Source organism: Sciurus vulgaris, assembly GCF_902686455.1.
Source record: "Sciurus vulgaris genome assembly, chromosome: 14".
Classification (NCBI taxonomy): Eukaryota; Metazoa; Chordata; class Mammalia; order Rodentia; family Sciuridae; genus Sciurus; species Sciurus vulgaris.
This window is the reverse complement of record NC_136475.1, coordinates 92924145-92947107: the sequence shown is the minus strand read 5'-3', so window position 1 is coordinate 92947107 and position 22963 is coordinate 92924145. Positions and strand designations below refer to the sequence as shown.

Sequence of the window (22963 nt, the reverse complement as noted above, 5' to 3'; positions counted from 1 at the left end):
GCACCCTCAGGTGTCATTCCCTGTGGGCAGCCACTTCTGAGGGGCCTCATTTACCCCCGGGGGACTCCTGTCTTGTTAGGCGGGCAGGCCACTTGGGCTTCAGTTTCCACAGCACACCTGAGGACCTGAAATGAAACTCCTGTACTTTTAAACCTCGAGTTTCCAGGTTAGGATCCCCATGGCCAGAGCAGCTGAGAGCGAGATGTCTAGTGAGACTGGCTTCAAGGGCAGAGCCCCTGGGTCTGGGCTAGTCCTGAAAGAGCTGTGGGCCACTCAAGGCCTCCCGGTGTAGGAGGAGGGTGGGCACAGGTCCTCGGGGCACTGGGAATTCAGACACTGCCATTTATGAACTGGGTGAGAGGGAGTTACCCACAGCACTGTGGTGAAGATGACATGGTGACCCTGCAGAAGCAGGGAGGATTCATAACTGGGATAAAGTAGTGCATAAGGCACTAGGTGGCCTCTGCCCCCGTGGTTACGCAGTGGGGCTTGGGCTCAGATGCCAACAGTTCAGCGGATGCCTTGGAGCTGGTTCAGGGCAGTGGCTTCGCTTTGTCAAACATGGCGAGTTTTGACACTGTCCTGGTTGCCGTCCCTAGCAGCGCTCCCACCTGTTTCCACCTGAGCTCCAGGGTGTGGCTGGCTGGGCGAGGAGCCAGTGCTGTGAGGACCAGCAGGCAGAAGGAAACAGCTCTGGTCTGGTCCCCTCCCTGCCTACAACCCTCCATATGGATGGGACTCCAGCCTGGCAACTGGCTTAGCCATGTGGAAAATGCCTGTTCATCTCCAAAACCTTGGAGCATGTGGAAAGGTATAATGAAGAAAGAAAATGTTGCCTACAATCAGCTTGTCCCCCTGAAAGAACCCACCACTTATATTTTGACAATTTTCTTCTAAGCTTTTATTTGCCTACATAATTTACATTGTTGAAATCAAACTTGGGTCTAATTTATATAATTTACCCTGAGTGAAAAAAATGGGATTTTTATTGAAGCTTTCCACAAATGCATGGTGAAATTTAAATGAACACCTTGTCCACATCCTATGACTTCGCAGCTAACAATCTTCTGCCAGTTTCAGAAGCTCGGTGGTAGGGCTTGCTCCAGGCCCTGGGCTTGGCCCTCAGCACCAAACAGTAAAAAAAGTTGAGACAAACTTCTGACAGTTTCTTCATTTACTAAAAATTAGACAAGTGGGGAGTGGGGATCAGGCAGCACCCCACAAGCCCCCAGGCATTACCCCCATGTTTGAGGGTCGTCGGAGGCCCCTTGAGCCAGGGAGGCACGCTCTGCTGCAGATGTGAGGGGAGCCAAAGGGAAAAGACAGCAGAGCGCAGCTGCTCTAGCCCTGCAGGCTTTGGCGGCAGAAATCGTCCCAAATGCAGGTCTCCCCTTCCAGTGCTGTGAGGCCTTCCAGGGCTTTTCAATTTGGAATTTTTCTAACAGTCCCAATTTTTTTTTTCATTTCAGATTGGCCACATCGATGGAGACCCCAGTCGCAAAGGGGCGTTCCCGGTATCATTTGTGCACTTTATTGCCGACTAAACTGCTACTGAAGAAAAGCCTTTCCCTTAATAGCCATATTCTTGTTTCATTACTGGTACCAAACTTGCCAGACAACCATTTTCATGAATTGTATGGTAGCCCATTTTCTCTATTAAGTTTTAAAACTCAAAGGCAATTTTTATATATAAGTGAATTGTTTTTATAATTTGTAGTTTTCATGAAACATTGCTCTACTTTTATTAGGAAAAGCAACTTCCTAAAAGGTGAACTGAAGTTGTTTTAACTACATAACCAAGGTCCTGCATCTGTAGGATGCATCTAATGCTTAACTTAAAAAGATGTTCAGTGAAGAATATTGGAAATTATTTGTTCTTTCCTTATCCTGATTCTGGAGTTGTGATCAATAGCACAGTTTGATTTTAGGAAGCCAGTAAACTAAGCTTCAAAAGTCCTGGACTCTCCATAAAATACCATCAGTTCACCTTTAAAGGCACCTATTCTTTTGAAACCCACCCCATGTCAATTTAAAGCAACTTGGAAATGTACACATTAGCCTTGTACTTTCTAGCCCTAAGCTGTGAGATTGCAGCTGTCACAACCGTCTGCATGTGTGTATGACCTGTCGCAAACAAACTTAGTAGAACTATTGATGGGTCATCACAATGAACGGTGATAGCAATTCATTCCATTCCAGGAGGTGATATAAACTGCATTTCCTGAATTTGGTTAAAAACTAAGGATGATGGATTGCAAAACAGTTCTTTAAACTAGCTTCTATGCTGTAGGTGTTTTGGAATTTGCCTTCTTCGACTTCCCCTATCACTCAGAAAGCAGATGTACACAAGTAGAGACCCTGGAACAGAACCACGGTCACTGCTCTTTCCTGTAGTCACTCCTTCTCTCCCTAGCTCTCGAGGACATTCACGCAGCTTAGTGTCTTGTATTTATATAATATGCCAACAGGAATGGTAGTTACACTGTAAGTCTTGAAATTTAACCTGTCCATTTGTTTGTACTCAAGAGCATATGTCAGAAATCTGTAGGTCCCAGGTAATACAGTCCTACTGTCCTGAACTTCCCAGTTCTGCTAAGGCCATCTTGTCGCTCCTAAACGTACACTACTTGGGGAAGGGGTGGGAATTAGGTTGTACATGATAGTACAAAACTCATTAGTTTATGACCTTGACTGTCATACCTCTATTTAGAAATCATAAGATTCGTAGTAGGAATATTGGAAATTTTGGCACTCTTTCCAAATAAACAGACATGTGGTGCCCACTTGGGCTGGGAACAGAAGTAAAGGAATAAATCCGTAGGCTTAGAAAGCAAGGCACAAACGCTCCTGTTGCGTTTGTTACGATGGTACATTTGATTGTAGCAGCTTGTCCTTTTCACAGGAGACTCTAGTGTTTGGAGTCTCCTTCCTTCCTTTTTTTCTTGGTATTGTTTTTGTTGGCTCTGATCAAGGCAGAGAGAATGACCTGGAATGTTGTGATGTTGTACAACAGTTGCATTTTGCCTTTCAATGTTCCAGGCAAAAACATGTTTGAGCTGTAACTAAAGCCTTTTCTTTTTTTAAGCACTACATCTGTTTTCACTACTTATTAATTCTGTTGTTTGAACCCTTCACTTAGCCGGTCTCTCATAGATTTAAGAGGGAGCAGGTGCATTCTGCACTATGTCTCCTAACCAGGTAACAGCCCGCATCTGTACCTTATCATCAGCCTCTGAGGACCTGGGCCAGCTAAGTAATTGAGCTGATTCACAGAATATTTGATCTCCAAACCCAAACTAATCATCAAGTTCACTGGTACAAAAGGAATTCCTAGGAAATTTTTTTCCAGTCTACAATTTGGTGGTGCTATTGTGCAGTAATTAATAGTATTTTTGTGAGAGGAGAAATTCTATTAACTTCCCTACTAATATCCTTTCCCACTTATTTGCTGTTTGCAAATTCTAAAAAAGAAAGAAAAAAATTGAGAAAGGAAAACACTGTAGATATCTATTTAAAGTTTATGTTTCATGAACTTTAGCTGCAGGATTCTGGCATTTGGCATGCCACCTTCCATTGAATCTGACTCCTGGGGTGGCGACTCACAGGTGTACAGACTAGTCGTTCCTGTGAGGCCTGTTAAGGGTGGATATGGACACGCAGCCTAGAATGCTGTTTTGAGGTGTAGGATATTCAGTTCATTCACTTGATCACTTCGGTCTAGTTGCAGCGCAACTGTATATATTGTATGACCTAAACTGATTCTTATTTTCATTGTCCTTAATGCAGTGATGTATAATTAGAGCATGTTTAATTCAAGTTTACTCTTCTTGTTAACTAGTCATTTGACTGGAAAAAAAAATAAAAAGTAATTTTAAATGGCTGTGGTCTTATTTTTGATACTTAAAGTGTTATTCAGTCCTTTTTTAAAAAATAAGTACATTAGTGTACTATTCATGAGATCCTTTAAATACATAGGTTTAGCACGAGTAGTAATCTTTTAAGGTGCTCTTTACTCTGAGATAAACACGTATCATCTTGCCAGCACTCCTGAAAATTCACTTTGTGTGTCTTAAGTTGACAGTGCCACTGTTCCAAGCCAGCATGAGCTCTGCCTGCCTCTCCAAACCAGTGGTACCATGTCACGGGGAAGCCACATGGGGCAGTTTCATCCATGTTATTCAGAGGGAACTTCACGACACTTCAGTGTTAAGCTGATTTGCATTCTAAAATGACCAGTGGGGTTTCTTTTACTCCTAGAAAGTAGACAGTTCATTGAGAGTTAACTCACTGTTTAATATGACACATTCTTAATACAAAAACAAATGATCAATAGTGTAGACGTTGCACTTCAGGAAGATGGAGCAGGGTACCACCTCATCTCCTACAATAGTGCGGCACTGCAGACTGAAAGCAGATGATGTAGGAGACAGGTGGACTCGTGAGGTTGGCTTCCATGTGAGTGCAGAGTTCAGGATTTCTCAGAGGTTAACACAGCGTCGAACGCAGTGGATAAAACTTTGCAGATTGCCTGCGCTTGTTCCTGTGTTGCATGAGAGGGTACAGTAAGTGGAGCACACACATCGCTTCCTGAACTTGACAACCAGCAGAGGCATCACCTGACCCCTTAAACCGGTTTCCTCCCAACCCTACGTACACCTCGACACCTGCCTGTCCCAGAGCTCCCTCACACACGGGACCCCTGTCCTCCTTGGAGGAGTGTGGACAGTAAACAGGTGCTGTGGCCTGAGAGCAGGGCAGGACCAAACAGAGGAATGGAGGGAGCCTTTGGTGACAGGACGAACTCTTCCTCATCTACTTCCTGTTTACTCAAACTGTTAACGTCCAGGCCCAGGTGATTCCCGGTGCTGCCAGAGATAAGCTAGCAGCCTGTGGCACACCTGGACACCTGGCTGGCCTATGCTTCCCGGGTGCGTGCACTTGGCAAATAACTCAAGTCTTACCAGGCTATGGCACTGATAAACCCACAGGCTGTACTCTTCATTGCTTGCATCTGTGGTCTTAAGAGCCAGTAAGCTTTTTCCTGCCCCCAGGCCGTCATCGTAACACACCATCCGGATGATTAAGTACAGAGCATGCCTGTGTAACACATCCTGCAGAGACCAGGAGGCCTTCAGAGAGGTCGTGGCAGTGTTCAAAGCCTCAATTCTAATGACATTCCCAGGCAGAACACGGGATCCCTGGATCTGGCAGAAAGCAGCTGTGTGGTGTCTCACCCCATGGGACATTCCAGTGTGCTGAGTTAGGAGGCAGTGCGCCTTCAGGATCACACCTTCCTAACTCAAAAACAGAGACGGGAATGAGGTCTTCTAACTCCACTCCCATCTGTGCCCGGCTTCCTAGGCAGCTGCTCTTGAATGATACGGGATCCTAAGTTGAAAAAGCCTCAGGACCCTGGCGCGGGGGCGCTGTATACACAGAAGAAACAAAGGAAGCCCCTGTTTGCCCTAAGAAATGGGTCTCAGCCACTCTGCCCACAGAAGACCTAACTGAAAGGCCTGAATGCCCTATTTGCTGAAAAAATTTCCCTTAAGAAATGACATTACTTACATACTGATCTGAAGTTGATACTTTTATACCATATTTGGAAACTCCCATAATAAATTCTTCCTCCAGAGGTACAAAAGGCAACTTTCCATCTTGCTTTAAAGTAGAAATAAAATGCATAATACACATTAAAATTATGTTATAGCCTTAAGTCTTTTGAGTTACTTTTAATATCTGGTCATCACAACCCCAAGCCCTCCACAAATTCAGCTCAGTCTGCTTCCCACACACGCTTCCATTCCTGTGTCTTGATGTGAACCCTATTTCCAAACGGGTACTCCACAGAGGCTGATGAGCTTAGAATGCTTACATCAGAAAAATGAAGGTCTTGATTTAGATTTTAAAATACTTAAAAGCTTTCACCAGGGTCAGGACATGGACTGCTGAGGAAGACAGGCCACAGAAATCATCTTTCTCATCATTTTCTTTCCTACCCAGATGGCAAGATATCTGGCTCTCCCACACCCTGGGGCTTCAGGAGAGGCTGCCAATGAACAGATACCTGGCTCACAAAATACGTTAGTCAGCAAAAACTGAGCTGTTCAGAAATAAGTGGAACAGCACCTGATGCCTGAAGACTTCCCTAACAGACTTCCCTGGTTTTATCGCCTAATTTGTCTTCTATAAATATTGTCAGCAGATGTTCTGTACTGTAAATGTTTTTGCAGAAGACTAAATCATAGTTTATTAACTGCCCAAATACCTTAATTACTGGGCCCTCATGATGTTATATTAGAGTATTCATATCTCACAGTATGTTTAAAGCAATTCCAAGACCAAAACATGGAATAATAGTAATGCTATTATCAATAATGGCATTTTAACAAGCAAAAATTCTATGGCTCTATGAGAAATGTAGCAGTCCTTACAGAAATGAAAATCACCCTATCATACGTCTGAGGGGCAACACCAGCAATCTTTCCACATGATACTTTACTGAGATTACTTGTTTATGCTTTGTTGGAATGACTTTAACTTACCTTTTTTTTTTTTTTTTGGTACCAGAGATTGAAAGTGTTTAACCACTGAGCCACATCTCTAGTTCTTTATTTCGAGACAGGATCTCACTGAGTGCTTAGGGCCTTACTAAGTTGCTGAGGCTGGCTTTGAACTCAAGATCCTCCTGCCTCAGCCTCTGGAACCACCGGGATTACAGGCATGTGCCACTGTGCCTGGCTGGAATGACTTTAAATTCCAAGCTAAATGCTAGGATAACTAATTGGATTAGCCCAGACTACTAAGAGCTCTCTGTTAAATGGCAAATTAGATTCACTCATTTAATCCAGACAGAAATAACTACTTTCATGAAGATATGCGTCATTACACTTAATACCCCCGTAATTAAAGAGATCGTGCATACTTAAGATTAACTATATCCACTTCCACTTCTACCTCAGGAGTATACAGATCTTACAATATTTTATGCATTGACTTTATAGCTTTGATTTATCTTCAGTTTCATTCTTAATTTTCCTGGATAATGATTATTTTTTAATCTTCTTGGATATATTTTTGAATCCCGCCCCACCTCCATTCTTGTTGGAAACAGGGCATGAAGAAGCAGACACGTTAGGTCAACAATGCTATGAGTTAGTTTCCCAAGAGGTGAAACTCATTCCGTGGGGCAAGGTTCTGCCAGACTGTTTCAAAGACAAACGTACAGGGTAGAAGCAGTCATGACATCAGTTCCTCATTTAAACAAGGATGCTGGTCTGCCCCAGGGAAGTGAAACGCTCTCTGTGTGAAGAGAGAAACTGTCTTCGTGCAACTCCATCTCCAAGGCATCTTGAACCAACCATGGCCATGGAGCTCCAGCCCAAGATGACATCGTGACTTCACCAGAAGACAGAAGAGTGCCATCCAATGGCCAAGAGCAAACATATTCTCCAAAGCCATGTCACCAGTTTGGTCTTTAAACTGAAAAAACATTTTTTTTTTTTTTTTACCTGGGCAACATCTATATAATTTATCAGGTCTAACGGTCCTTCCAGGCCTTTTCCCTCAGAGAGTTTCAGCTTCTCAATGGCGCCAACGTACTTCACCCGGAATTCTGCACAGGTATCTAAGTTATTGTTGCTTTGTCCTAAAGGTGGAAAAAAAAATTGTACTGATGAGACTTCAAAAGAAATACTTGCTTTGCAGGATTTCCTCAGTCCCTTCCCAAATCAAAAATAGACTTTCATTGGAATATAATCTTCAATTACAAAATTTCAAGATGCAAAATTTCTTGATGTAATAAGGAAGAACTTAAAAGCAACTCACAGTGTACTAAATGTATAAACGTCTCAATAATAGGAATAAAGTAATATTGATGACCTTCATTTCAAAGCAACAAATAGGAAAAACAAATGTCAACTGGATAATGATTGAGTACTTTTTTATTTTTTGGTACTGGGGATTGAATCCAGGGGCACTAAACCACTGCACCACATCCCAATCCTTTTTATATGTTTCATTTTGAGACAGGGTGTTGCTAAGTTGCTGAGGGCCTTGCTAAGTCATTGAGGCTGGCTTTGAACTCATGATCCTCCTGCCTCAGCCTCCAGAGCAGCTGGGATTATAGGTGTGTGCCACTTTGCCCAGCTGAGTGATTATAATGCATAATGATGCTTACTTCTGGTTTCTGCTCCCTCTTCACTGTTAACTTTCTCTCCTGATTCAGGATACCTGCTCTTTCTCTACCACTCAGTCAGAGAAGACCAACTTTTTTTTTTTTTTTTAAGTAGATGGAATAATGCCAGACAAGGAAGTCCCTTATTACAGCAACTGGTGTGTGCTGTAAAATCTAGCCAAGACAAGTGACCACGGTGATGTATGATATCTGCCATGCTAAGTAAATATTATATGATTACTCTTAGATTGTGTTGTGTAATAAAAAGATATCAACATTTTAAAAAATTTAAAAGCATCTAGAAGTAAAGATATTGGACTTTACAACATTCTCTTTTACAGATGAATTAGTCTATGATTATGACCCTGCTTTAGATAAGAAAATGAATGTAAATATTTCTAATTAATCACCAGCTTATTTATAGAGCTTGGGTAGGAGCCACACTTTGATTTCTAAGGAACTACTATCAGGTACCTGCAGAAGAGTTTGTGAGGGTCTGTGACAGATGCTACCCTTAATTACCTTCGTGAGCTAGTGTATCTCAGGTAGCCCACAAGGTAAATGGCTCCTTAACATTTAATCACCAGTACATTTGTTCTGTTCTCATAAACAGTGTGAGTCTAATATGCTCCACTTTCTGCCATTCTATTCCTTTAAAAGCTATTGTGAAACTTCTAAATCATGGCCACAGGATGTTTTCAAACATTTTTGCTCCTGGCCCCACCAAGAACACGGCACATGTGCCTGAGCTCGGGGCCGCCATTTTCACCAACCATGCCACACCCTAAACTGCATACCAGCAAATTCTGGTCCATTTCTAAGCTCTAGTCAAAAGTGGCAGAAGAAGCATGCATGGTGGCACATGCCTATGATTCCAGTGACTCGGGCGGCTGGGGCAAGAGGATCACTAGTTGGAAGACAGCCTCAGCAAATTAGAAGGTACTAGGTAACTTAACGAGACCCGGTTTCAAAAAATAAAAAAGGACTGGCATGTAGCTCAGTGGTAAAGCACCCTGGGTTCAATATCTAGTATGCCCCCAAAAAATGGCAGAGGAAAGAAGAAAACTGCAAATGCATGAGACCTGCTACACTGGGCCAGAGACACGCGGGATCATCCCTTTCACGCACCTGAGCTTTTGGTGGAGTCTGTATCAAGGCTGGCCACAGTGCTGGATCGGGACAGGCCCCCCAGACTGGAATCCACAGACTGAAAAGCAGAGAGCCAGTCAAGAAGAAGCTACACAGTGAGAAGCCCTGGGTTCTCTGAGGTCACTACTAAACATATTCAGATTATTAAGCTGAGCTGACACATATAAAATCGGGTCAGTGATTCAGGCAGCAGACTGAAGAGATTCTCCTGAAGACATACTCTCCAGCAAACGTCAAAACACACCTCAGTGCAGCTGCTCATCCCACAGCACCGGACATCTGGTCTGAGCCTAAGCCTTCCCTCTACCTTCTTTCCCAGATGCCCGACGTGTACATCCTCCGGGAAGACCTGCAGCCTGCTTCCCTAGTATTTCCATGGAACCCAAAATGAACCCCAACAGGAAAGCCAGGCAGGGAGTAAGGTCCCTGTCTACAAACAAGGAAAGAGGCCAGAGGTAAGTGACTGACCCCAGATCACATCTAGTAAATCCTTAGGATCTTGAGTCCAGCCTCCTTGTTCCCCATGTGGTATCCCCACTCGGGTCTGCCCACAGCAGTACCAGGCTCACCAGCAGGCTGGGCCTTAACCATCAGGGTTTACTGACCCACATGCCGTTAGGCCAAAGTTTAAAATTCCCAGACACAAGTAGTTTGTTCTGCACACCTATGCTCGGTATGCTTTGTGTCCTTAGAAATAACATCTGTGAAAACTTTGATTCAAAAGGTTTGTTTTGCATAAATTAAACCTAAGCACCCCTACAAACTACATTTAAAAAGTCTCATATACAGGTATTAACCAAGTTCATTGCTATGCGAACACTGTTACATCCACAACGAACTCTAGAATTCAAGAGATGGTGCCCCTCAGTATCTACAATTTACATTATTTAAAAGAATTTTAAATCAGTGTTTGTTTCGATGAGACCATTCCTAGTTGTGTCCCATCTAGTTTACTGGATTTAAGAATTTCAGAAAAATCTATCAAGGCATAATAAATTAAACCAAAAACAATGCAGAAAAGGGACATGAAGGTTCAAGCAGTTGGAAAGCTGTGGGAAACCACATGGTTAATGCCGTCTGTGCGGCTCCAGGGAAGAAACTCCTCCCTGCTTTATGATTCGGTTCCAGGCCAGGTCCCCTACCTTGCTCTTGGTACTGATTTCACTACTTTGGGAACTGCTACTACTGTGTCGCTTTTTGCCTTTCCGAAACATTTTTCACCATAGTGTGATCCAGAGAAGAGCCTAGAAGAACAATATTATTAGCAAAGTAACATCAAGGAAAGCAACATCAGACACTCTAGGCACTACAGAGGTGAAAACCAATTTACTTAAAACGTACATATTTTCCTCGGATACTCTTTGTTTTTGTTTTCATTCCTTTTTTCCTATTGCATTACCAAAAGCTGTGCTGGGATGTAGTGGCTGCGTGGCAGAGCACTTACCTAATGTGTGCGAGGCCCCAGGTTCAAACCCCAGCACCACATTAAAAAAAAAAAAATTACAGAAATCTAACCCAGGGCTGGGGCATATGGCTCAGTGGTAAAGCACTTGCCTAGCATGTGTGAGGCCCTGAGTTCAATTCCGGCACCACACACACACACAATAAACTGAGGCAGAAATGCTGTCCGAGAAGGAGGCGAGGAGAGCATAGATAAGACATAGGTAAGACTGCGTCCTCTGGTGCTCAAGCTCAGTCCTCACTCCAGCTGATTCAAGTTCTCAAAACTCAAGCTGCACTGGCTCACCACCAAGGTGCTGGGATTCAGTCCCTGCACCAGGTTCACACTCTGTATTTGGTGAGACTAAAACAAAGCACAGAGATGAGTGTTTTCTTGAAGTCTGGAAAAAATCTTTAAGTAAAAGCTGATGTGAAAACGTTCCCAGCTGCCAACTCCTCACCTCCACACTCCAGTAAGGCCAGGCAAGGAGATAACTTTAAGTCTTGCTACTTGGATCTTTCCCCCCCGCCTATCTAGTTTTTTAATAGTGCCTTGCAACTGTTAGACGCATCTTCCCATTTCCTAACTGCAGACATTCTTCTTGGAGCGCTAACCTGCAGGATGTTGCAGGTCACAGAAGTCCAACACACCGTCTGCCTATCACCTTGGCAACCTGTGACACATCCATTTGCTTCACAGATGATCCTAAGGGCCAGCTATGTGCCACAGACTGCCTCCGGCTCCAGGAAGCAGGGACATAATCTGTATTTTATGGATACGGGAACTGTGGACCCAACTTTCAAGAGAATTTATGAATAAAACAGCCTAACATTTTTATCAAAAATTGATCTCTACAAAAGGAACAGGAAATGTGCTTACTATGGACTTGAACAGTACTTTATCGTCTTCAAAGGCTCCACAGAGAGCAGTCTGCACAGCAGCTTCCTTTCATTCGGACGTGGTCAAGTCTTTTCAGAGAAGCAGTGCGCCTGGTAAAGGAGGAGGATGAGGAAATCACGGTGGACAACAAAAGCCCTGGTCCTACATAAGGTTCCTTTGTATTGGGGACACAGTCTCAGTCCACTTACTAGGTCACCGGCTATCTGACCACTAAGCCCAAGTTTTTATGATCAGCACATCACCCACTTCTTTCTATACTTTGCTATATTTATGGAGCAGCAATATCTGATTCATTCACTCATTCCTGGGTGATCAGTGAGCAGCTAGTAGGTGCTGGGGGTATACGAGAGAGGACGGTCAAGCCCCTGACCTCAAGGGGTGTATTTTTAGAGGGAGTAGATGGACCAACAAGAAAAACAAACGTAAAACATATTAGAGAACAATCATTCCTATGAGGAAAGTTAAAGCAGGTTAAGGAGGAGGGGAAGGGATCAGAGAAGAGAGGGGGCTGTTTTATTGTTTAGGGTACTGGGGGTTGAACCCAGGGTCCAGGAGTGCTCCACCACTGAGCTACATCTGTGCCCCCCTGCATGGGCTTTTAAAATTTCTATTTTGAGTCAGGGTCTCACTGTGTTGCCTAGACTGCCTGCAACTTGCCACCCTCCCTCCGGGTGAAGCCTGAGTGAAGGCGGGCAGCCTGACGAGTGGGGGATATGCTGCCGGGCATGGGGGGTAGATAGGTGGACACAAGGGTCCCCAAGGAGCATGCTGGTGTGAGGACAGCAGGAGGCCAACACCGCACGGCAGGACAGGAGGCCTGGCAGGGCATGCCAACAATGTGGTTTGATTTGGGCTTAACAGGAAGGGTAGAGGCCCTTGAAAGGCAGTCAAGGGGCATGATTAGATTTGTTTTTAAAAATTACTCTGGCCATGGGTGGGAAAGTAACTGCATGGGAAAGAGTGAAACGACCAGGTTAGATGGATATTGCAGGAAGCTGCAGAGGATGCCTTGCCATCGCAGGAGCTGTTCAGCAAGGGAGAGATGGCAGGAGAGCCTTATTCCCAGGTCAACACAAAACTGGGCTACTGCAGCAGCACCAAGTACATGGAAGTGGTCTCCACCCACCAGATAAAATGCTGGTATGTAACATTTAAACACAGGAGCCCTGTGAATCCCAGAATCCTCAATGCTAAAGCCCCTTACGTAAAGCAACATAGTATCTACACATAACCAATGTTTATCCCTGCTCCTGGTAGGTGCTAAACCATCTGTAGATTACTTAGAGTGCCTAATATAATGTAAATGCTAGGGGAGTAGTGGTTATACCACACTTTTTAGGGAATAATGACAAGAAAGTCTACATGGTCAGTAAAATGCAATATTTTTCAAATATTTTCCATCTGGGGTCGACTGAATCCAAGAATATGAAACCCATGGATATGAGAGCCCGTTACATAATATACACGTATTTCTATGAAGGCACCACTATAATGCCTTTGCAACTCCAGAAGACTTGGTTTTCAACTTTAATCCAGTTTAGCGGGGGGAAAAGCACTTATTAAAGTCTTTGACATCTGCTTCTATTTTGATGCATGCTCTTAAGAAAAGCACTCTTGCCTTTAAATTACTCATGTATAAAAATGAAGCCAAAAATACTGATTGTCACTTGGATGTTTCACAGGCTCATTAAATGCAAAAACGCCTAAAGCCGAACACAGGATCTTCTCCTCCAGATCTGCTCCTCCCTCTTCTAGGGAAATTATCGCTCTCTGTCCTTCTGCCCCCATATCCAATCAGGCACCAAGATCCCTTGTTTACACCTGCAGAATTCTCTAATCCAGCTTCTTGAACAGGCCCCACATCATCATTAGACCACTGGTATACACAACTACACAACGAATTTTTCAACATTTGATGAAAGTGGTGTATCCTCAGCCTCCAAAATGTACAAGTACACAGACTTTGGCATATAACTAAAAGAATCCACAAACCTGCTGAGGATATTTCATGGAGAAGGGGCTTTGTCCTACAGGATTCCTTGCCACCACACTTCACTCAAAAGGATTTAAATGATTTCTTTCAAACACAAATCTGAGACCATTAGCATGCCTGATACGTTTCCACTGGTCTCCTACAGTTAGAGACTAAAGTCAAAGTTCTTCATCAGGACCTGCATGGACCTCCATGACCCATTCCACGACTTGATGCACGTGTAGTTCATGTCTCAGCCACGCAAAGCTGGCCTGGTTCTCGCAGCACTGTGCTCCGTGTTCCCACGCTTTGCTCCCATTTTCTCACCTAGAATGCTCTTCACCTTTTAGTCACTGGCTATTACTTTTCACAGCTCATCTCAGGCTGCTTCTTTTCTAGAAAACCTTGGCTGTCCAGGTTGAGCTAAGGGACCCGCAGTTTGAACATAAACCTAATCAAAGCATTCCAATCTGCTACCACTTATAACTCTCTCCAAACTAGCCAAAGACAGGGCTGTTACTCTCTGTACAGCCACTGCACAACAGTGGACTTGCTACGTGAATCTGAGAACTGGTCAGTGCTAACCAGGAGCCACTAACCCCTACACCTGACCACTGCGGTTGTAGTAGGACAACGTGTCACAAGAGGTCGCCAAGGCGCCAAGAGATCCAGTGATGTGCCCAAGGTCACCAGGCTAAAAGCTTGCAGGCCAAGTTTGGGACCCAGACAAAGCTGGTTTCAAAGCTCTTTCTAGACACCCACCTGCCTCGCACAAGTCACTGGTGCAAAGGATGCAACAGTAAACGCACAACCCTTGCCCCAATGCAGCCGTGCAAAGGGGAGAAGAGCAAGCGCGAGAAGGCAGTGGCTTCACGCCTCGCCCTGCTCCCGGCACCGCGGACCTGGCCCGGAGCCGGCCCGCAGCTCGGCGCTCCATCCCCAGCGCCCTCGCCCGCTCTGCACCACAGAATCGACCGCCCGCATCCTCCCTCCCCAGCCGCTCCCCTGCCCGCGCGCCCGCAGACAGGACCGCCGGGCGAGGGCGGGTCCCCAAGACACCACGGACTCCCAGGGCCCCACCCATCCGTCCCGACGGTCGGCGCCGCTCTCGCGCCGCGTTCCCGCCAACGCCCGAGAGCCCGGCCCCGAGCCCCCGGGCTCTCACCTCGCGGACGCGGGTCCATAGCCGGGCCGCCTGCGCCTCGCAGAGTTGGAATTGGAGCGACCAGCCACCAGCACCCGCGCGGCTACTCCAGTTCTAATTCCAGCGCCAGCTTTTCCAGTCCTCCTCCTCACGTCCTCCAGGCCCCGCCCCCGGGGGTGCGCAGGCGCGGACTTCAAGGCCCGCCCCAAGTTCCCGGGCTCCGCGCGGCGCGGAACCTCTAAACTTGGCACTCCGACCGGAAGTCGAGGGGAGGGGCCTGGTGCCGCGGGCGCCAGAGTGGCGGAAGCTGTCTCTAGGTAGATGGGCTTTCCTTGTGTGGTTGCGGTCGCTGTGCTTCCAACTCAGAAAGGCTCCGGCAGCGTGTCCCACGCTCCTCCTCAGACTTCCAGGATGTCTGCGATTCCTGCAGAAGAGAGCGATCAGCTGCTGATCCGACCCCTGTAAGGGACCAGCGAGACCGGGCGTGAGACCGCGGGCCGAGTGAGAGCGAGGAGGGGTCCCGGGCCCGGCCTCCGTCGCCCCACTCGGGCCCGCGGCGGCCGCCGACCCTTGTCCGCAGCTGCGGGCCAGGCCGGCCAGGCCCCAGGGGTTTGGAGACCTGTTGGTCAGAAAGGGCCTGCTGGGTTGAGTGGGAATTTGCTTTTCTTCAGTCTCAGGGGAGGGTATGTTGGGTTAGAAAAGAAAGAAAGAAACAAAGTTAATTCATTCTGCCGCGCGCCTTCATATAGAAACAGGATCTCGCACATCAGGTCGGGCCACGAGGGAACCGACAGGTGACAGGAGGGCCTGGATAAGGCCATGACAGTGCAAGGAAGAACCAGACCTATTTTTTATCCCCAGAACCTGACATGGTACCAAGATGTGAGAGAGAGGAAGTAAGTTAGGGACTTGATGTGCTTTTTTACCTTCAAAGCTCAGATCCTGGCAGAATAAGGTAGGAAGTTGGTCGTGAGAAAAAAACAGACGAGTTAAGGACAAAAACTCATCCCTGTTTTGCCTATAAAACTGGTCTTTCGGTGGAGGTGGCCTTCTGCATTCTGGGATGTTGACTAGGAGAAATGTAAACAAAGAGAACTTATTCCTATAGATGAGTAATTGCACTAACATGTTTATTGTTCATTATTAAGTAGATAGCATCAAACGAATGTGCTTTTTTCAAAAGGTAGAAAATATCTGCTTTACACCCTCATTCAATAAGGATTTGTCAAGTCCCCTACTGGAGACACAGACCCAAGGCTTATGCTTAGTTCATACCTGTCTTCTTGTGTGTTCTGCAAACACCCAGCAAGTGTCAAGCACTGCACCAGGCACTGAGGATACAAATAAGACAGAGGGCTGAGTTATTGATTTCAACATTTTGGAGGCAACTGGAGTGCAGAGTGGAAAATACTGGAGAGAACTTAGAAAAATAGGAGACATTTACTTTGGAGTCAGATCTAAAATTCAGTCTCTACCACTTACTAGGACTGCACTGAATCTGTTTCTGTGGGGATAATAATAATGCATATTGCTAGGAGTAGAGACCCTGGTAAGTGCTTACTAAATGATAGCTGATACAAGAGCACAGGTAGACATTGCACTGACTGCTGGAAGAGTTAAGGAAAAGAAATTCTTAACAGATTGAAGAGAAAGATATCTCATGCATTCCTGGAAAATGGGATAAGTGAACTACGTACCTAAGAATGGGTAAAGACAGTGTAGGGGCTCGGGTGTTACAGCAGAAGTGGCACAAGTAAAAAATGACATAGTCCCAGTGGCTCCAGAGGCCAAGGCAGGAGGATTGCTGGTTCAAAACCAGCCTTAGCAATTTAGCAAGACCCTAAGCAACTCAGCAAGACCCTGTCTCTAAATAAAATACAAAAAAAAAGGACTGGGGATGTGGCTCAGTGGTTAAGTGCACCTGAGTTCAGTCCCTGGTTACTCCACAACCAAAAAAAAAAAAAAATGACATAGCAGGAGTGTTCACAACTCATGGCCAGTTTCCTCAGGGCTGTGGCTAACAGGTTAGGACATGAGGTAGAGCAGGTCTATCAGGGTCCATCTTATGAAGGACCCCTTATACATATTAAAGAGTTTGGGCTTTTATTATGTCAGTTAAAGGAAGCCAACTAAGGATTTTAGGCAAGCATGAGATGTAATGGGAATTATATTTTAGACCACTCTTTGTGGTAGTGTAGCAGATGAATAAAGAATGGATTTAGTGGAGGGAATCTACTGGGATGTAATTGAAATAATCCAAGTAAAAGTGATGAGACCTCTAATCAGTGAGATAAAGGGCTTGAAATGATTGAAAAGAAATGGTTTGGGAAGAGTTGGCTTTGAGAGAGCATGGAAGTGAAATCTTTGATTTTCTAACTGATCAGATATTACCTGTAGGGATAGTTGTGGAATGCAGAACAGAAAGAAATATTCAGATAAGGATGATTGGATTCCTAGGTCGGGCACATTATTCTCTCAAGGAGTACAGAAGATAGGGTAGTCTGGTGTAAATTTACTTTTTTACCAGCTTTATTGAGGTATAATTCACATACCATATAACTCACTCATTTAAAATACATGTCAGTGGTTTTTGGTATATTTGCAGAATTGTACAACCATCACCACTGTCTAATTCCAAAACTTTTTCATCACGCCAGAAGGAAACCTTGTACCAATTAACAGTCCCACTCATTTCTCACCAAACTTCCCTTTCGTAGGTAACCACTAACCTGTTTTCCTTCTCTGTATATTGACTTTTCCAGATGTAGTAGACAGTGAGGAAGATGTCAGTGGGACAGCAGTGTCCAGTCCAGAAGGGAAGAGAATGTCAAGTGTGGACTCTGTGACGATTCACTTTAGAAAGAGGCCTGTTCTAAGAGGAATGGGAGCAAACAGATATCTGTGGGCTGGCTAGCGAAGTTGGATTCTATGTTTGTTTTTTTTTTAATGCAGATGATAGCCATACCTCAAGTGAAGAAGAGGGTAAGAGGGTTGGAAAATTTAGGAAAGGGGAGAACCTTTCAACTACCTGGAAGCCAAAAGAGAAAACTGAGCTAGGACCACTTAGAGGCAACGTGGCAGGTCAGGAATTCATGGTCACTCCCATGTGTGGTTTGATATCTTTATTGGCTGGCTCTGAGGTAGGATCCCAGCTTGGGTAGATCCATTTCATGTCTGTCTAAGAGACTGAGTTCCTTGAGGCCAGGGTCCCTGTAGAAGGCATTTCTGTACTGTAGGCCATTCGGACAGTGCTTAGCAAGTGGACGGTCTTACTGTTGAGGCTTGAGTGAGCTGTGAGAGCTTGTGATTGGGAAAGGCATCAAAGAACTTGAGGGAATTGGTGAAGGTGAGGTTTGGCTTAAGGTGCACCTAGTGACAATGGGAAATTATGCTTCTTTGTGAAAGCGTTGGTATAAAATATACTGAAATAACAAGGTAGAAGGAAAGGGAACTGAAATTCACAGTATGAATGAAATTAATATGTAAATTTAAGTTATTTGGTAAATGCTTACTATGATCTTACAGAAAATGAAGGAGCCTAAAGTGCTAGGACTTTATACTTAAATGCTCATTCTAAAAGTATTATGTAATTACCCAGCCACTAGTTCACGTCTTAAATACATCATAAGTGAATCCTAACATTCAGAAGATTGACTTTAACCTTCAGGTTTCTCAGAACTATATCACTCTTGACAACTGCAGAATCCCTAAACTTCTGAGGATTACTTTTCATCTTTACGTAAGCGGACACTATTCTTTACTCACTTTGTAGGTTTGTAGAACTTTCCTCTGTCTTGAAATTTTTAAGGGAATGCTGTCAACAGTTGGGATGCAGTTTAAATTATAAAAAAGTTTAAATTTATTGAACTTGGTTTGATTGTTTTTATCACTTGTTTTTCTCCCTCTTGAATGTTTGCAGTGGAGCTGGGCAAGAAGTGGGAAGATCATGTATTATTCTGGAATTTAAAGGAAGAAAAATAATGGTAATTATGACAATGGTGGTGGTGGTGGATTGAACCTGGGGCCTTGTGCATGCTAAGCATGCGTTAAGCGTGTGGCTCTGTCTGTATTGGATATTAGGTCTTTTCTAGTAGACCAGTTATCGGTTTAGCTCCCAGAAAAACGTAATAGTGTATGTAATCTACAGTGAATAATGTTAATGAAAAGAACTTACACACACTTTACTAGGTAATTTGTCAAAACATTAAGTAAACTAAGAAGATATATTGTAAGATTATAAAACTGTCAATTATATCTAATGAACCGTTGTATCGTGAAAGCCCCGCTTCCATCCCCAGAATGTCTGGCCAAGCCAGCTGCCCCACCCCAGTGGAAGACAGCAAGGAACAGACTTCACTGAATATGCACAGAGCTCTGGCCATCTGCGCAGCTTGTGATGATTGAACCCTGGATTACCTAAGTAGTTAGCCCCTCTGCTTCTCTGAGCCCACTTCCTTGCCTGAGAGGTAGAGGGATTAGAGGAGATGGCTTTGAGGTGCTCATTTGCATGTTCCTTTGGTTTCTCTTTTCTGCTCCTCCCAGACTTACAAGAATGAGTGTAGTCCGACACAGTCACCTTTTTAGTCATGCATTGTGTTAATTTGGTAGGAACACCTTGTATAGTAAGTAAACCCCCAATGACCTGCCCTTAGGAATTTATCTTCTAATGCCTTTCCTGGCCAGGGAAGAGCCCCACTTCTACTTTCTTCTCACAGCAGTCAGACCTGGTAGTAATACATCTGTGGGCTTTTAAAATGCCCACCATCTTCTGAATTCTTGAAAAAGACTTCATTTTTAGAGTAAACACTAAAAGTAACTAGAAAGATGTTTTGTATTTTGCATCTTATGCCCCTAAGTTGAGCTATATTTTAAATTTGAGAAGTTGGATTTAATAAATTTTTGTTTTTGTTTTTGTTGTGCTGGGCGTTGAACCAGGCCCTTTCAAGGAAGTTAGAGTTGCTGATGGCACATAAACCACTTTTAAAGTGCTGATATGTGTTCCAAGTTCTGGCATACAGAATCGATCAGTTTAATTATTGTCCATTTGCTGAATGAGTTTTCATAAAATGTACGAGATTGTGTCTCTTTTTGTCTTTCAGCTGGACTGTGGGATCCACCCTGGCCTAGAAGGAATGGATGCTCTTCCTTATATTGATTTGATTGACCCAGCTGAGATTGATCTACTATTAATTAGTCAGTAAGTTTTTCCTTTAATAACAATACTGGTTTTTTAGAACTTTTACTGTCAAGATCATTCTTTACCAGATTATAAGATTTCATCCCCCCAACACCCCCACCACCATACTGGGAATTGAACCCAGGGGCACTTAAACACTGAGCCACATCCCCAACCCTTTTTTGTATTTTGAGACAGTGTCCCCTGAGTTGCCAAGGCTGACTTTGAACTTGAAATCCTCCTGCCTCGGCCTCCTGAGCCACTGGGATTATAGGTGTGCACCACTGCACCTGATTTTTAAAAACACCACATATTTTCCACTAGGAAGCATATTGCAGATACCTAGATCTAAACCGACCCTTTGTTTTGTCATCACAGTCTAGAAAACTCACTGTAATCCAGTGAGTGGGAAGGAGATACTCACTTTCAATTGTTATCAAACCTGGGCCAAAGAAAGCCTCTTTATAGGACATCTCCTTTATAGGACATCTCCTTGAGGTCACAATCTTATCACATTCTTCTATAAGAACTTCATTTATAAACAGTGAAGTTTCAACTTATTCCATTAAAATGTTTGTTATAATTCTGGTTGCAAGGAGTTGGTTTGGTTCTATTCTTCTCCCTTCTTTAATTATTCACTGATAAAAGTTTTTTGCTGTTTTTAAAAATGTTTTTAAGCCAGGTGCAGTGGCACGTGCTTGTAATCCCAGCCACTCAGGAGACTGAAGCAGGAGGATTGCAAGTTCCAAGCCAGCCTCAGCAACTTAGCTAGACCTTGTCTCAAAATAAAAAAATAAAAAGGGCTGGGGTTGTGTCTTAGTGATTAAGCTCCGCTGGGTTCAGTCCACCGTACCAGATATATACATATATGTATGTGTATGCTTTTAAAATCTTTTTTCTTTATTAGATAGAACTGTATGCATGGGCTCGGATTGTGACTCAGTGTTAAAGTGCTTACTTAGCACATGTGAGGCACTGGGTTCAATCTCAGCACCTCATAAAAAAATAAAGTTATAAAAAGAACTGTATGCACATACCTACTTCTGGTTGTTTGAAAGGATCCTCATATAATTATTAGACAGAACTTCTGTTCAGTGTTCTGTTCTGTTCTGTTCATTATGTGTAATACCTGGTGAATAAGATATTAAGAATTAACACAATCTTTGTTTCTTTTTAAGTTTCCATTTGGATCACTGTGGAGCTTTGCCCTGGTTTCTACAGAAGACAAGTTTCAAAGGAAGAACATTTATGACTCATGCCACAAAAGCTATTTATAGATGGCTTCTTTCAGATTATGTCAAAGTTAGGTAAATTACTTTATTAGATTTTACAAGCCTTATACAATACACAGGTCATCTTGTATTTGAAATAAGGCACTCTTTATTCATAAGGATGGCAGTAATTTAGTTATTCAGTAACAAGCTATTGAATACCTATTGTGAATCATCAGTACCTTCCTGACTTTAAAGACTTTATATAGATTTTACATTCTTTTAAATCTTTGTTAAACTGCTATAAATCATAAGGTATGATAAAAATGCTCTATAAATAGCATTGCTTAATTTTATTAAAATTTAAGACTAGATTCATTAAGCAATGATATGTACTGAATTCTTACTCTGGATTATCATGTCAGAAAGTTTACTCTTTTTTCTTCCCTTTAGTACTAGGGATTGAACTGAGAGCCTGGCACATATTCAGCAAGTACCATACCACTAAGCTACATCCCCAGCCCTTGTAATTTTGAGACATCTTGCTAAGTTGCACAGGCTGTCCTTGAATTTGTGCAACTGGAATTACACACATGTACCACAACACCCAGCAAAAACTGACTAACTTAAATGAAAATGTTCCCAGAGGATGTTCTTACCGGTTGTAAGAGTGACATTTACTTCTCTGCCAGAGTTTAGAGCATTTTTGTGATGCCCACAATACAAATCACTAACCTTCAAAAACTGATTCATTCAAGGGTAACTAAAATGCTCCTTGTTGTTCTTCATATGTAAATACACAGGAAAGGAAACATTATCCTTAGTAATGGTAATGCTAGTTAACAAATAATGCCTATGACATGTAGGCTCAGTCCTCAGTTGTTTTTTTTTTTTTTTTTTAATATTTTTTTTTAGTTGTTGATGGACTTTTATATGTGGTGCTGAAAATTGAACCCAGTGCCTCACGCATGCTGGGCAAGTGCTTTACCACTGAGCCACAACCCCAGCCCCTCCGTTCTTAATATATAAACCCATTTAATCTTTACACCAATTTAGGATATGGAGAAATCTCATTTTAACGAAGATGAAACTGAGACAGAGAAAGTTGCCTAAAGTGGTCATAGTAAAAGACGATTTGGCTCCAGAGTCTGTGTTCTTAACCACTATTGTCTTGTTTTTTTTAGAAATACATTAACATAGTTTTTAGAAAAAAGAAGTTAAGTAGACTTTGCAGAGAATTCTTTTCCCATCCAAACACAAAGAACCTTTGCCATGTGTCAGTGCATACATGCATGTCATCTCTTGAGAATGTTGGGGCAGAAAAAGAAGTTGAGATTAAAAAAAAAAAAAAAAAAGAAAGAAAGAAAGAAAAAAAAATGTTGAGATTATGCAACCTAAGAGAGTACTTTGTCTAGCCAGGTGTGGTGGTGCACACCTGTAATCCAGTGACACAGGAGGCTGAGGCAAGAGGATTGAAAGTTCAAGGCCAGCCTCAGCAACCAAGAAGGCCCTAAGTCACTTAGCAAGACCCTGTTTCAAAATAAAAAGGGCAACAGAGCTGGGGATATAGCTCAGTTGGCAGAATGCTTGCCTAGCAAGCACAAGACCCTGGGTTCAATCCCCAGCACCACACACACACAAAAAAAAAAAAAAAAAAGAAAAGAGGCAACAGTACTCTGAATTTACTGTGTGCTTTGCTTTACCTCAAGCATTATAGCTATTACACTAAATATTTTTACTAAAATCACAGTAAAAATTATATAAAATATGTGACAGATTCTAAGTAGCATGATC

The 22963-nt window shown here is 43.5% G+C and overlaps 3 protein-coding genes across 4 annotated transcripts in view; 2 read left to right on the top strand and 1 right to left on the bottom strand.

Moving 5' to 3' along the window:
- The window catches only part of ASAP2 (ArfGAP with SH3 domain, ankyrin repeat and PH domain 2), a 138306-nt gene extending 134427 nt beyond the window's left edge, over window positions 1-3879 (top strand). For both annotated transcript variants that reach the window (XM_079111587.1, XM_079111586.1), the window contains one exon: window positions 1470-3879. In XM_079111587.1, the coding sequence (XP_078967713.1) occupies window positions 1470-1544 (75 nt within the window). In that variant the 3' untranslated portion in view covers window positions 1545-3879. The remainder of the gene's footprint in view (window positions 1-1469) is intronic.
- ITGB1BP1 (integrin subunit beta 1 binding protein 1) lies at window positions 1857-14938 on the bottom strand. The gene is made up of 8 exons (XM_079111581.1): window positions 14804-14938; window positions 11646-11755; window positions 10468-10569; window positions 9305-9383; window positions 7512-7648; window positions 5569-5661; window positions 4962-5111; window positions 1857-4540 (listed from the first exon to the last, which is right to left on the bottom strand). Exons 3-8 carry the CDS (start codon window positions 10537-10539, stop codon window positions 4469-4471), a joined length of 603 nt encoding a protein of 200 aa, XP_078967707.1. The 5' UTR covers window positions 10540-10569; window positions 11646-11755; window positions 14804-14938; the 3' UTR covers window positions 1857-4468.
- A 101-nt stretch (window positions 14939-15039) lies between these two features.
- Window positions 15040-22963, top strand: part of CPSF3 (cleavage and polyadenylation specific factor 3) — a 33688-nt gene continuing 25764 nt past the window's right edge. The window contains exons 1-4 of the mRNA XM_079111552.1: window positions 15040-15243; window positions 18702-18765; window positions 19882-19979; window positions 21137-21265. Of these exons, the coding sequence (XP_078967678.1) occupies window positions 15104-15243; window positions 18702-18765; window positions 19882-19979; window positions 21137-21265 (431 nt within the window). The 5' untranslated portion in view covers window positions 15040-15103. The remainder of the gene's footprint in view (window positions 15244-18701; window positions 18766-19881; window positions 19980-21136; window positions 21266-22963) is intronic.

Coding starts and splice junctions, on each gene's coding strand:
- ITGB1BP1 (XM_079111581.1), bottom strand. CDS start 10,539: ATGTTTCGGAAAGGCAAAAAGCGACACAGTAGTAGCAGTTCCCAAAGT. Junction 5,112..5,568: donor TATCAACTTCAGATCAGTAT/GTAAGTAATGTC, acceptor TGGTCTCTGCAG/GATGTGTTACACAGGCATGC. Junction 4,541..4,961: donor TTTATCAGTGCCATAGCCTG/GTAAGACTTGAG, acceptor CATGCAACACAG/GAACAAGCGCAGGCAATCTG.